This window comes from Colias philodice, chromosome 20 (genome assembly GCF_061535455.1).
Source record: "Colias philodice isolate Cphi_HAF_F1 chromosome 20, ilColPhil1 Martin Lab GWU primary, whole genome shotgun sequence".
Taxonomy (NCBI): domain Eukaryota; kingdom Metazoa; phylum Arthropoda; class Insecta; order Lepidoptera; family Pieridae; genus Colias; species Colias philodice.
The window spans coordinates 3,496,946-3,511,476 of record NC_143105.1 but is presented as its reverse complement, the minus strand read 5'-3'; the positions used below and the strand labels follow the sequence as shown (position 1 = coordinate 3,511,476).

At 32.6% G+C, this 14,531-nt stretch overlaps 1 protein-coding gene and 1 long non-coding RNA gene across 4 annotated transcripts in view; one reads left to right on the top strand and one right to left on the bottom strand.

The window, feature by feature from the left end:
• Window positions 1-14,531, bottom strand: part of LOC149479341 (uncharacterized) — a 381,306-nt gene that overhangs the window by 244,037 nt on the left and 122,738 nt on the right. The gene's annotated exons all lie outside the window — the stretch shown is intronic.
• Window positions 4,122-14,531, top strand: part of pyd (zonula occludens-like protein polychaetoid) — a 100,610-nt gene continuing 90,200 nt past the window's right edge. For all 3 annotated transcript variants that reach the window (XR_016317206.1, XM_089707907.1, XM_089707906.1), the window contains exon 1: window positions 4,122-4,444. Coding sequence is in view for 2 of the 3 variants with exons in the window: in XM_089707907.1 (XP_089564033.1) it covers window positions 4,153-4,444 (292 nt within the window). In the remaining variant the exon portion in view is untranslated. The remainder of the gene's footprint in view (window positions 4,445-14,531) is intronic.

The window sequence follows — 14,531 nt, the reverse complement described above, 5'->3', positions numbered from 1 at the left end:
CTTAAGTAACGAATAAGTCCAAATTCGAACTTTTTACGAATTTTTTTTTTTTCGAAATCGTAACGAGTAACGACACGATCGCGATCGCTCCCTTTGTAAAAAATGTAAAAATCTCGATACGATACGTATAGACTGGGGTAGAAGCCTTTGAAAATAATGAAAAGATAAAAAAAATCGCAGTCGGATGAAACCCATTAGAGAAGGAGGGGAATATGATAAAAATGTAAGGAAAAATAAATTACGGTCAATCCGAGTTCGGGAAGCGGGAGGGGGGAGCTTTTAAGAGAAAAAAATGGTTTCTCTCAATTTCCGACAAAACTACAAGTCCTATAGAAAAAAGTTCAATGGCAAAGTTGTAGGTAATTAAAAGTTCTACAACTTTTGTATTCACAATTTTTTCACATAACCTAAAAATTTAGGTGAAAAATTCAAAAAACCAAGTTTTTGGTCTTTTATTTCTATCTACTTCAAAATTTATTTTTTTTCTACGAAATTTGGTGGAAACTTACTTTATTATGTCCCAAATACACTGTAATTTATTTGATTGAAAATATTTATTTTTTCGCCTTATTTTGAATTAATACCAAAAAAACAACCTAATTTTCAATCGAAAAGTCACCCGTCTAAATATCAGCTTTTTTCAAAAACTTGGGGTGCCTTTTATTCATTGAAATCTCTACTTTCATATGGTGTAAAAAAAATAAACACCACCATAGTAAATGTTCTCAGGAAATGCATACAAACAGTCTGAAAATTAGCTTTTACTAAATCAGGCACAATTCTTGAACTCTATATCTTCTCTTGTATCGGCTTTTCGGTAATATTTCAAAAGAAAAATAATTATCTGTTCTAAGTTTAATATTTTACAGCATATTCAAAAGCAAAATGATGTCGATAAAAACATTTCAGGTAGTTCGAGAAGTGTCCCTGATTTAGTAAAAGCTAATTTTCAGACTGTTTGTATGCATTTCCTGAGAACATTTACTATGGTGGTGTTTATTTTTTTTACACCATATGAAAGTAGAGATTTCAATGAATAAAAGGCACCCCAAGTTTTTGAAAAAAGCTGATATTTAGACGGGTGACTTTTCGATTGAAAATTAGGTTGTTTTTTTGGTATTAATTCAAAATAAGGCGAAAAAATAAATATTTTCAATCAAATAAATTACAGTGTATTTGGGACATAATAAAGTAAGTTTCCACCAAATTTCGTAGAAAAAAAATAAATTTTGAAGTAGATAGAAATAAAAGACCAAAAACTTGGTTTTTTGAATTTTTCACCAAAATTTTTAGGTTATGTGAAAAAATTGTGAATACAAAAGTTGTAGAACTTTTAATTACCTACAACTTTGCCATTGAACTTTTTTCTATAGGACTTGCAGTTTTGTCGGAAATCGAGAGAAACCATTTTTTTCTCTTAAAAGCTCCCCCCTCCCGCTTCCCGAACTCGGATTGACCGTAATTTATTTTTCCTTACATTTTTATCATATTCCCCTCCTTCTCTAATGGGTTTCATCCGACTGCGATTTTTTTTTGTTTCAAAAATTATCTACTCTAGTCTAGTATTAGACCGGGAGATACTGACACAAAATTTCGAGTCATTTGTAACAGGATGGCGGTTCTACAGGGTTCTTAGTACGCAATGACAAAAAGAAAAATGATGGTGTGAACGCTGGTACCGGCGGCTTAGTCGCGTGGGCGTTAGTCGAACTCGTCGGAAAATAGCGAAAGTCAAACGATTTGTAACAGTATGGCACTTATTTTTCCTGTAAGTTTGAGGATCAACGAATATAAATACAAAATTTCAAAGATCTAGGTGTTGGAAATCTTCACTTATATAAATTAATAATAAATTAATTTTTCAAGTATGACAGCACTTTTTCCCCCTACTAGAAGTATGGCAAATATAATAATGGTCACATTTTATCAAATACTCTCCAAAAAGCCAAATGCAATACTGGTACAAAAAGATAGGCGAAATAAAAAAATTTTGCAGATTTTCGGCGGTATGGCGACCATTTGGAATCGTCCGAAAAGTATGGCATGGCGATTTTCGTAAATGGCTGCACGACGATGGTTACCTGTGCAAAAGTTAGCTTGGTACAAATGGTTGAATAATTGTTTTTTTTAAATCAACACTTTCGCGTCGGTATGGCGGGCTGTAAGTCATACCGGAAAAGTATGGCATGACACTACCGCCTATTTCTTTTTTATGGGCTATCGGTAAATTCTAAAATTTTTGTGTTACAAATCGTTTGACTTTCGCTATTTTTCCGACGAGTTCGACTAACGCCCACGCGACTAACCCACCGGTACCAGCGTTCATACCATCATTTTTCTTTTTGTCATTGCGTACTAAGACCCCTGTAGAACCGCCATCCTGTTACAAATGACTCGAAATTTTGTGTCAGTATCTCCCGGTCTATATATATATTAAAAAGATACAATATAATGGCCTACCGAAAAAACTTTTTTAACCGACTACGTTAGAAGGAGGATAATGTTTTTTTCTAGCGTTTATGTATGCGTCTACCGTTTGTACGTGACGTCCCAAACGACGACTCTCATAAAGCGCGTATTATCAGAATTATTTCAAAAATGAGTAAGTAGTCCTCGTCGCGAAACACCTACCTTCCTACTTACCTTCGGAAATACATACATACCACATGATATGCAATTATATTTTATCTATACTTATATCTCAGATAATATTTTTTAATATTAATACATATTATATAGCTAAAGAGTTTTTTCTTTGTTTGTTTGAACGCGCTAATCTCAGTTACTGGTCCGATTTGAAAAATTCTTTCGGTTTTAGATAGCCTATTTATCGAGGAAGGCTAAGGCTATATAACATCATCAAGCTAAGACCAACAGTAGCGGAGCAATGCGGGTAAAACCGCGGAGCACAGCTAGTGTTATATAATTTAGTAGTGAAATAAAAATTAATGTAATGTAAGGTACATGAAATAAGATGACTTAAAAACCTAAGTTCCAATTTAACTTGTATAATTATAATATTAGGTATCACTATTTAAATAGTATGGTAATAATTTTGACCCTTTTGTGTTCTCTATCCTGTCAAAGATTTAGTTCAACTCACAGGTTCAAAGTACAGAAATCATTTACTTTATGTTTATACATTTCCTAATACGATATTGGCATTATAATATTATACAATTCCGAGGAAGATTATACATTTCCTAGGATATCTATGCATTAAACAGTTTATTAAACAATATTTTATACATTTCCTAAATGGTATCGGAATTGTACACATTTCCTAGGATTTGTATACAATTCCTTGATTTCATACATTTCCGGTAACATCTTCTTATATATATATAAAATTCTCGTGTCACAATGTTAGTCTGCATACTCCTCCGAAACGGGTGGACCGATTCTCATGAAATTTTCTGTGCATATCGGGTAAGTCTGAGAATCGGCCAAACTCTATTTTTCATATGTACCACGGGCGAAGCCGGGGCGGGCCGCTAGTAATATATAAATCTCGTGTCACAATGTTTGTCCTCAATGGACTCCTAAACCACTTTAACCGATTATAATAAAATTCGCACACCATGTGCAGTTCGATCCAACTTGAGAGATAGGATACTAAGGATAGTTTAAACATGTAGGTACCACGGGCGAAGCCGGGGCGGACCGCTAGTATTTTTATATTATTATTTTTGACATCAAAATTCCTAGGTACCTTAGCTTCTGAATTGTTGTACTTTAATAATTAATTATTGTTAATTTGTTTACAACATATTAAAGACTAACTTACCTGGCTACTAGCACATGAGTAGAAAATACTCATGTGCTACTAGACTACTCGTTCATAAAACAATGAATGAGCAACATCATGAGCAAATGCGTTATATTTCCAAGTAGGTCTACGGTTCATCTACTCATGTGGTCCAACTAAGTAAACAAAATCATAAACTCAAGTTTTTTGCAGAAAAAGTTAGTTCCAAACTTATGTTTTGTCCGGACATTTTCAACCCTCCCGTGATGTAATAAGATCTAAACTCTTATTGGTAACTTAAGTGTGCCGTTGATTGCTTGCATCTGTTCCTACTTTGAAATTTGAATGGGCCGATTCATGGCTACGGCGGCGGGCAGCCATTATTATTTTTCTTCAGTTGAACGATGGCTATGACGGGCGATGTTTGTGCTTGTCTCGCGCAGCACAAAAACACGTTACTGCGCGAATTATGTGATACAAATGTTTTAGATGTGCTTGTGAAAAAGGGTTTGTTTAGCGTAAGCGATTTGGAAGTGATAACGAGCGCTGTCGGCAACGACAAATGCAATTATTTTATAGAAGTTGTTAGTAAACAAAGCGGTGTGAAGTTACAAGAGTTGTGTACTGTGTTGAACAATGAATGTCCCAAACTTGCTAAGGAACTTATGAACGATCGCCGGAAGTATGTCATAAATGGTAAATATTAAAAACAAATATTATGTATAATTGCTTATTAGGTACATGGTATACGCGAGCGTGTTAATAAAATCGTTCTGAATTCTGAAAACTACCTTCATTATTCAGAAATCTAAGTTTATTGTTGGTAGGCCGTACCTATTTTCCAAACAATTTAAACCTATATTTAAAATAATATGCCTAGGTACCTAAATCTAGGAAAGTAATTAATATTTAATTTCTAGGATTGTAGTTTGTACTTAACTAAGGTACCTACCTAAGTATTCACTAATTTTAATATGTGCTAAATTTTATTTTTTACTATATAAAAAATGAAACCTTCAATGAGGGTAGTTTTAACTACTTAATTTAAAAACGTAGCTAAGTAGGTAAACTTTTTACGATCCTACCTTTTTCTGCTTCAAATATTCGTCTTATAGTATTAAGTTTTAACGTCACATAAATTTAAAAATAATTTAACAGAGAAAGTTATTTTTTTATAATAAAGGAATGGTATGGGTATGCACATACAGGTACGAATTACGGTTTAGGTAGACCGTATATGTTTCCGATTCAGGTCGTAAGTACACAGCTGACACTGTTTGGCAATCATCAGTCTCGCTTGTATGTTTTCATCCCTTCAAAGTTTTATGATCTATCCTACCTATAACATATAAATTATATTTATTAAATTCTTATAGTTACCTACTTTTTTGCACTGTTTCTTAGAAAACATAAAATAATTAAGTAAGTTGATATGTCGGTCATAACTCATAGCGGAAATGACTGATGTAATAACTAAAAGAACCTAGGTGTTAACGACCAATCCTTAAAATTGCCATATCAAATTAAAAACGATTTTCCTACTCGTGCACTAATTGCCTTGCCCACGTTACTAACAATAACTCTGATTGAAAAATTGCATGTCGATTGTCCAAAAGAGGGGAGATCTTGGGAAATAAAATGTGGTATTGTAGTTAAATAGACTTTAAGTGCTAATGTTAGAGTCCAAATTTGAGGATGTACTTTTTCAATTCGATAAATGGTAAAATCTATGCGGGTATGGATGTGGGGTGACGTTTTTATTATAGCCACTAGCCAGGAGCCAAGCTATTTATTTAAATAACCAGATATAACTCGATAATAAAACGTGACAAGGAATAGGATAGGAGTTAGGACCAATATCCTTTCGTATTGATTGCAATCAGAATAAATCATTCCTTAAGAAGTTGTAAATTAGGTATATACAGTTAGGTATATTACCTACATGTGTAGGTATAACTAATCTGAAATCACAACGCCACCGCAATTTGTTTTATTTTTTTAATATATTATATACATACATATCATATTTTTAGTTATATTGTAGGTACGTACTTATAGGTGTTACAAAAACTACATAGAAAAACATTTTATGAACCTATAATGCTTATGCTCGCGAGAATTTCGTCCTAAACTCCTAACCTAACCTAACAACTACCTCAGCTTTCTAAATAATTTTCAGTTCCTACAATAACCACAGACTTCCGAGCGAAATTTTGTCCGCAAATAATTTCTTCAAAGAAATTACGCTTGAAAGACATAATCATTTACCAATTTTCTGTCACAGATTTCTCCTGGGATGTTATGGTTGGTTCGTGGTTTATAGCAAAAGCTGAAGCAATTAAAAACGATGGCTAATTACAAAATTACGATTTGTTATGGTCATAGATAAAACTTTTATTTCTCACAAAACATTGTCAGGAACTCCATAACCCTGCCAAAATAGATCCTAAAAACAAGGACCATCATAACACAGCAGGCTAATCGTTCTTCCTCAAACGTAACATAATTTAAGGATTATGATAAAGGGCCGATATCAGGGCCATCATAGATAAAACTGTATACACTTCCGTTCCCTGTTAATTTACATGTGAGTACATCGAACCCAGATTGTCCATGAACCGTGATTATGTCGCATTGTCTTGTTCCGAGAACTTACTTAGATACCGTTCTTCCAAGAAACGCATTGGCCCTAGATCTTGGTAATAAAATAGATATTGTTCCAATTGGTTGTGTTGTTTGCGCATTGTGTAATTACTGTGTAGTGTGTACTCATATTAGTGTCTAGTGTATTAGAAGCAGGATAGATTTGTTTTAACTACCATATCGATATTTAAAAAAATCTTAAATTCAAATAAAATATATAAGAATTATTTACATTGAGCGAACCCATCAATGTTTTTTTCTATCCTAGGTTAAAGTCAATTTTTGTTTACAAGTTCTTGTGAAATAACAACGTTGAGACATATTCTTGGCTTCATAATAGAGCTATTATCGTTTAAAATCTGTACTCGTACTTTCTCCGCTTACTGGTCCAAGAGCTTATTGTGAAACTGATAACCATACGAACTGTAGGTACATTTATCTTGTACTGTTACGTCATTTCTTTCTGCTTTCAAAATGTCATTACAATCGGCAAGATCTCATCATTCATTGACTTATTTGTGCTCATCACTCCGCAATTTTCCTTTTTAAAGTAGTAATGGATGTAAAGCTTTTGAATCGTCAACTTTTTGCCGGTTTAAATTTGGCAAGCATATTGTGGGCAAGAGTACGTGTCGTTTGAGTCACTCGATGTCAAGGCTAATTCGAGCTTGCCACCGTGTAATGACCGCAGATGTTCGTGATTTTTGATACGATTGTTTTTTGGTAATTAAATTTGTCTTGGAGTTGGGATTGATGTGAGTGATGTTTTATATATCCTGACAGCTATGACCACGAAGTATCTAATAACTCTTATCTGCTAGCTCGGTATATAATTATATTTATCGTGGTTAATTCACTTTCATAAACAGGGTTTGGTTTCCTGAACTAGAAACGTTTTTCTACTGATGGTGCTGATAAAAAGATGCTCATTGAGGTATTTAATTGGCATAAATATATACCTATACATACAACATTACATACAACAATTTATTTGGAGAACTTTTAAAATCGTTTATTGAATAGATGCCAGGTGTATTTCACTTTAACAATGGTACTTACATTTTTCGTAAACGTTAGTTTATGATTAGAAACCATAATATAATAGTTTTAAGTACTCCCCTAGACTTGCACAGCCAGTAATTAATAGTAATTACTAATACAAATTATAATATCTACATAATATTATGCTTTATGTATAAACATATCAGCAATTTATAAGGCAGCTAGATAGTGTCAAATTTCATTTTATACAGCGTGTTCAATTCCCATAGCGATATCCGGTGCCCGATAATGAGTATAAGTACATTAATGAATGGACACTGTTTCAGAATTAGATGCTCAGGCTATTACATCATTAAATTAACATTCACGGCACTTAGCAACTGCGTTTCCTATGTAGTACAGACGAGAACCGTTTACAAATTCAATACTATAGAATGATGTAGTCTGCGTTTTATTTAGATACTGACTAACTTTGTGCTTAGAATCTCTATGTAAAAACTACACATATAGGAACCACATGGTTCTAAAGACACAATGCCCTATAGCTTTATTCGATTACAAACATGATTGAATACCATGCTTTGATGATATTGTTGAAAATCAACCAATCCAATAAGTAGGTACTAAAAAAATAAGTCCAGGAAATCGTTCTGGTTATTAACCCTCCGATCCTTGCGAAACTTGTACTAAACGGAAACCACACTTTCTTTGTTTAAAAACTGCAAAAACATTGTGTAGACTGTAATATAACCTTTCTAATTTGAAAGGTAGTTACGGTCCTCAGACCCCTTTCAGACTACTCTTTCTAGACTGATGAAGTTAATTATATACTTCACTGGACTCTTTGCTCCTCTTAAACTCACCGTGGCTAAACTATGTTACTAACTTTTGGTAGGTACGCCTACCAGCTACCTGGATAGCAAAGGCTCTACTGCCCTGAGGATTTGATTAAATTTGAAGGATTTTAATGGAATCTTGTACAGATATTATTGAAGTAGACCTATGGATACGTACAAAGCCATCAGCTTAAATGTAGGGTTACTACCGATGTGATTGAATTACGATTCATAAAAAACATTCTTGTCTATTCAAATAAATTTGAGTCATTAGTGCCTTCTGTCACTTTTCGGATTCTATAACTTAATTATCTTGGAAGATTTAGATGCTCAGTAAAGTTATCAGGTGGACTGTGGTTTTTATCACTACTCGGTAAATGGAATTATCTTCCCCTTTATCACAGGAATTTAGAGGATGTGTATTAATTTCACGGATGCCAAAGATAGACGGTAATGAGCAAAAAGCGTCACGTGTCGCGAGGGGACGACGATCATAAACTAATCTGTGGAACCTGACTTGCTTTTTACCCTTCTATTATTACTTTTAAATGCATATTGAAATGCTGCATGTTGTTCGTGTTTTCAATATAAAATATACTACCTATATACTTAAGAACTTATAATATAGTGTTTCTCTTTCCTTCAAGTGTAAAGACATCAATATCCTGGGTAGAAGTTTGATAAAATAAAAAGAGAATCATAAAAACAATATTTACATTTTACATGTCAATATTTATTAAAGAATATAAAAATTTGCATAATGGAATATTGATTATACTTTTTCATCTAGGAAAAAGTAAATTAAAATTCTTTTCTGCTAATACGAATTAAAATAATTTAAATAATGGAAATTTTAAGATAATATCTGCAATTTATGGAGGAAAAATAGTATTTCAATACATCAATAGGTAATTACCATTCATAATGTTCTTATTACTGTTTCATAAATTGTATTTCAAATGCATTTTTTCTAAACCTTTCGCTTCTAAAAATAGCCTCGAATGAAAAGGTCCTGGCAGCTGCTGCACCAACCGATGAATTCTAAAAAACACGCGGCAGGTGCGAAACACATCTTTCGATGTACAGTTTTTGACTTTCTTGTACTTTTTGAATAAGCTTTTGGCATGTGCAAATTATTGGAATTTATTTATAGGTCAGTGGGGTAATTTGAAGTCATTACTCATTGGGTATTATTTAATAAATTATTAATTTAACTTGAAAGTGAATATCGTAATGCAATACTTACCAGTTACCTACATATTATTTTAAAAACAACTCTATATCTAAATTTTTATCCAGACACCTTATTCAGGTCCTAAATAAAATACATAGTACAGTATATTATTATTAGTCTGTGATAGTACGTATAAAATGTCGTTTAATTTTTTTTAAAGCTGAGGTCAAAGGCCGCGTACTCCTGTGACCATTTAAGACACTATTATGATTCCGTGCCCACAGGGTGTGACGACTCGTGTGAATCTACCATGGGAACCTCTTTTATTACAAGCCAAGTTCAGCTATTGAACTTTTTATACATATATTATGTAACCTGTAAAGAATCTGTAGGAACGTCTTGTCATTATCTGTGGCGTGTTGATTATCTGTGCTATTGATTATCTTGGCGCGAATATAATATTAATGAATATTGTTCGCACAAGATAACCCATGAGTAATTTGTTGTTCTGCAATTATATTCATTGCATTGTAATTGTGATAAAAACGTGTAAGGACTATTGTTGCCATACAGATTTCTTACGATATGTCAGATTCTTTGGATATTGCCATACCAATTACAATGACTGTGTCTTATGATTGTTATAATAATTACCTGCTTGGTAAAGTGGAATAGCGTAAAGTATGACGACAAATTATTAATTACGGATCCCTTAACTTTTTAAATTTTGTCGTTTTCTCTGTCTATAACATTCGAATACTAAAGGTATATATTATGTATGAAAATAAAACCTTTAAAAAATGAAATAAAAATCCGAAGAAATTTTAAAAACAAAATTAATTAATCTCTAGAAGTCTAGTTTCTAGATTGTATGGATAAAATAATTAAACTATAGGTTGACTAATATTTTTCCTCATTCGATTTATGTGGTTATGCAATATTCCCTGATACGTAGTTACTAGTTATGCTTCTATAAACATAATATCATATTTATTTAAATGTAAACATCATACATATTATGCGGCACTACTTGATTTTGTATCCACTTACCAACTGCTGACTAGAAAAAATTTAATAGTACTTAAATTACTTTTGTGTGTTATTAATTTAATGTAAAAACTAAAAAGTGTATACATGTATGTATTTCTTTTGTTCTTTGTTTGGTGTCTCCATCCAACAAAGGGACTTAAAATAATAACTTATAAATTATAATAGTCCTTAATAACAATAACGATTGTTATTTATTGTCAGATAACGCAATCTGAATTGTTTAAATTAAAATTCAAATTAGGTAGGTAAAAGTTTCAATTTAAAACAATTATTGTCCTGCCCCCCTAGACAAGTGGCTTTCTATTAGCGTAAAGTTCAATAGAATAGATTATGAATGTATGAGATTGACGTTATCAATCGTCGTCGTCGTCGTAATCAAACGTCAATCTCATACATTCATAATCTATTCTATTGAACTTTACGCTAATAGAAAGCCACTTGTCTAGGGGGACTGATAATTGATATGTACTAGCTGGTCCTACTAAACAATAATGTAGCTATTAAGTTCCTATTTACACCTACGCCTATTATAACTTTATGGTATGCCTAGATAATTTAAGTCCAGTGCTAGTGATCAATTTAAATTGTCTTTGAATGTAAATAAAGTAAAATACATTCACCTTTTCACGAACAATACACCTTCTTATCTGTACTCTATTCACAATTCAATAATATCTTTATTAAATAATAATAACCATGAATATTAAAGCCTTTCCTATGTTCTAAGAATCTTGGTTATGACATAATCGTGGAGACATAACCACACATAACTCTGCGTCAGAAAATTAAGTACTCGACGCACTTATCATAGGTACAAACATATATACTTACCTAGATTAGACTTACATAAATATAAATCATGTACATAATTATTAATTTTGATAGACATAATTGGGAATTGGGATAGACAGCTTGAGTCTGGTCCGCGCTATTAGTAACAAAATTACTAAAACTGTTTGATTATGCTAACAAGAAATCTTAAATACAGAAGCATTATTTTCTTATACACAAGAAGTAGTTCGTAAAAAGGCACTTTCTTTATCCATTTACGTATGCCTTAGTAATAATTCTGTGGTAATAATCGTCGAGAGGAACAGTTTTTCTCCACTCACAAACAAAACGCTTCATTTCAAAGCTTCAGCAATTCTCAGTACTGAATGAAAGATTTAAAACATGTCATTCATTCTTGGAGAACGGCTCAATCATTCAGTCTTGGGTCAGACTAAACAAAAGTTTAGACGTAATGAGGTCAACAGGAGCCGATTGCTCTAATTGGCTCACTGAATGAACCTAAATCATTTGTGATCTTAGTAGTTTATGAAGAACAAACAAATAACACAAATTAAGGCGTTTTACGAATCAGATGAAGGTATTGCTGGATAGATGTACAAATGGGCAGATAATAAATCTGAATGTGATTTGTTAGCGACTTAGCGTGATACGCAATCACTAACTAATAAAAAGTTATATTTGAAAAAAAAACCTTGGATTTTTAATAGTATTATTTTAGTTTACTTTATTGTATTTCCATCAATTTGACGAGGAAAAATAAATCTGTAGAATTTACTTGTAGATACTTTATTTCATGGAACTCAAATTTTAATGACCTCGAATATTCATGAATTATGTTTTTGCAGCAAGGAACATCAACATTTTATTTATTAAGTTGTCAACAAATATGATCCGATTTATCATTTAAAAAGCATTTAATTATCTACTCCAAAATCGTCTAATACAATTCTAACTAGTTACTCCCGCCCAATGCTCAAACGTTTGTAGTTGTGTTTCGAGTGCATTTGTAAATTTAGCGGGCACCTGAAAGGTCATCAAACTTTGCGTTACGTTTTACCAAGCTCCATATAAACAAATATGGTAACTACTACGCAATCTACTTGTTTTTATCTGCATGTGTTTAATAATGATTAACAAGATTTTATTTTCAGAGCCTACTATAAAATTTACCAATGTATGTTGAATATTGAGCACATAATTAATGGAAGATTTAATATTAAATTGTGTGTACACGGTATTTTATTTATTTTTATGTAAACTAATTTTTATATAATGTTTTCATGCATGCATGCATTTGACCTTCGTAAGCAACAAAACATTACTAACTAATTAACCAAATACGCATATCGAGATAAATAAAGTCTTTATCTTTGAAACGAAATAAAGCATTGTTCTAGGCATTTTTAACATCTATATTAGGTTCGTTTGAAGTCGTCATTTCAGCCGCATTTTGATCTCAAAATATTTGAGATTACAGAATTGTCTTCAATCGTTATGAGATCGTTAGTTTCCTGTAAGGGCGCGTTCCCACCGTGTCGTGACGACAGATAATCGTGTAGTTTTAAGTGTCGTGGCTTATATGTTTAAATGGAGGTGTTCACATTTAGAACGACACAATTTACTGTCGTCTACGACAGTTTTTGCAGTGACGACACTTTGTCGTGACAGTGGGAACGGCAAGCACGACAGTCGTAAAACGATAAAAAAATTGTGGACGGCAACTCTATGACGTCCATTGAACTCAGGAGAGAAAACGCACTGGTAATCACCAAGCGAACGCAGAGGCGACTAGATTTGTAGCTTGCTGATGATGTGTAAACGACAAAGCGACTGCCAGGAAACGATAAAATGTCGTCGCGATCCAATGGGAACAGCTAGATACGACAGTCGCTACACGATAAAAAAATGTTGACGACAAACAATCGTTATAATGGGAACAGGTAGAGACGACAGTCGTCGAACGATAAATTAGTCGTTACGACATAGTGGGAACGCGCCCTAATACCATTGGACAGGAAGGCCTCTGTCGGTTGTTTGAAAGTCAATTTATTTGATGATGATGATTCTTTCTATCGATGATAACAATGGTCACTATGAATGATTTAAACCTGATTTAAACCTTGATATACATAAAGTCACGAATGATTTAAACCTTGATCTACATAAAGTTGACATATAAAAAAAAATCAATTTCCTGCGCCAAATGATCATAAATTGCAAAAATAATCACTGTTTCGAATAAAAACCGTATGACTAATTGGTGCTTTTGCATTTGGAATTAAAAGACCAATTCGTGTATAACATTAATCCGTGATATCATGTAAATGGGCTATAAAGTTTCTTGATTCGCAAGTTGTTTTTATTTACCTGTCGCAATACTTATCTTATAAACGACGTTTTACCGTTTTACAAAGTAAGCTATTAGAATATGAGATTATCTCAAGATTACCTAAATTAATAATAAATAAACGAAGTCGTTTAAAGCTAATCAACAGAGATTTATAAGTTAACCATCCTTTTCTTTATATATATGAATTATGCAGATTTTCTTAATATATTTATCCATGCCTGTTTGTGTATAATCATAATTATAGTACTTTTATTTTTTATGAATGTACAATCCATGCAAATAAAAATAATATAAATTTATATATCGCTTAACTTCCTGTTTATCGTAATATGATAGTGACTGCCCTTCAGTCATTTTAAACTTTTAGTTCAAGCAAAGTGGTTCTCTATCCGAAAATGCGTGCAAATTTAATTTTCAATATAATACTATTATTAATTGTTGCATTTGTGAAATGTAACCCGATAAATAAAGCACCTGAGGAAGGTAAATTGAAAATTGTCTATTACAACAGCACAGACAAAGCAATTTCAGATGAAAGTACGAACCGTATTGAGGAGAACATAAATACGACAGATAAAATAGAAAAGCAAGAAGTTTTTAATGCAACAGATAATCCAACCAGTGAAGTGACAGAAGAAAATATTGGTATTATTATAAGTTACAGTGATGAATTTGGTGAATTCCCTTTTGATAATGAAACAGTTAATATTCAAGTTGGATGTCCAGGAGCAGATGGTATTTGTGTGGAAGTGACTACAGAAAATTTAGACAATACAACGAAATCCAGGGGATATAATAGAGCTAACTTTGAAGCTTCTTGTTTCAGTGGTTACGAAAGAGCACCCGATGGTTCTTGCCAGGAAGTTTTATATGATTGAAGTATGCTTAGAAGTCCAGAATTTCATGAATTCCACGTATTTTGCGTATATTCTTTAC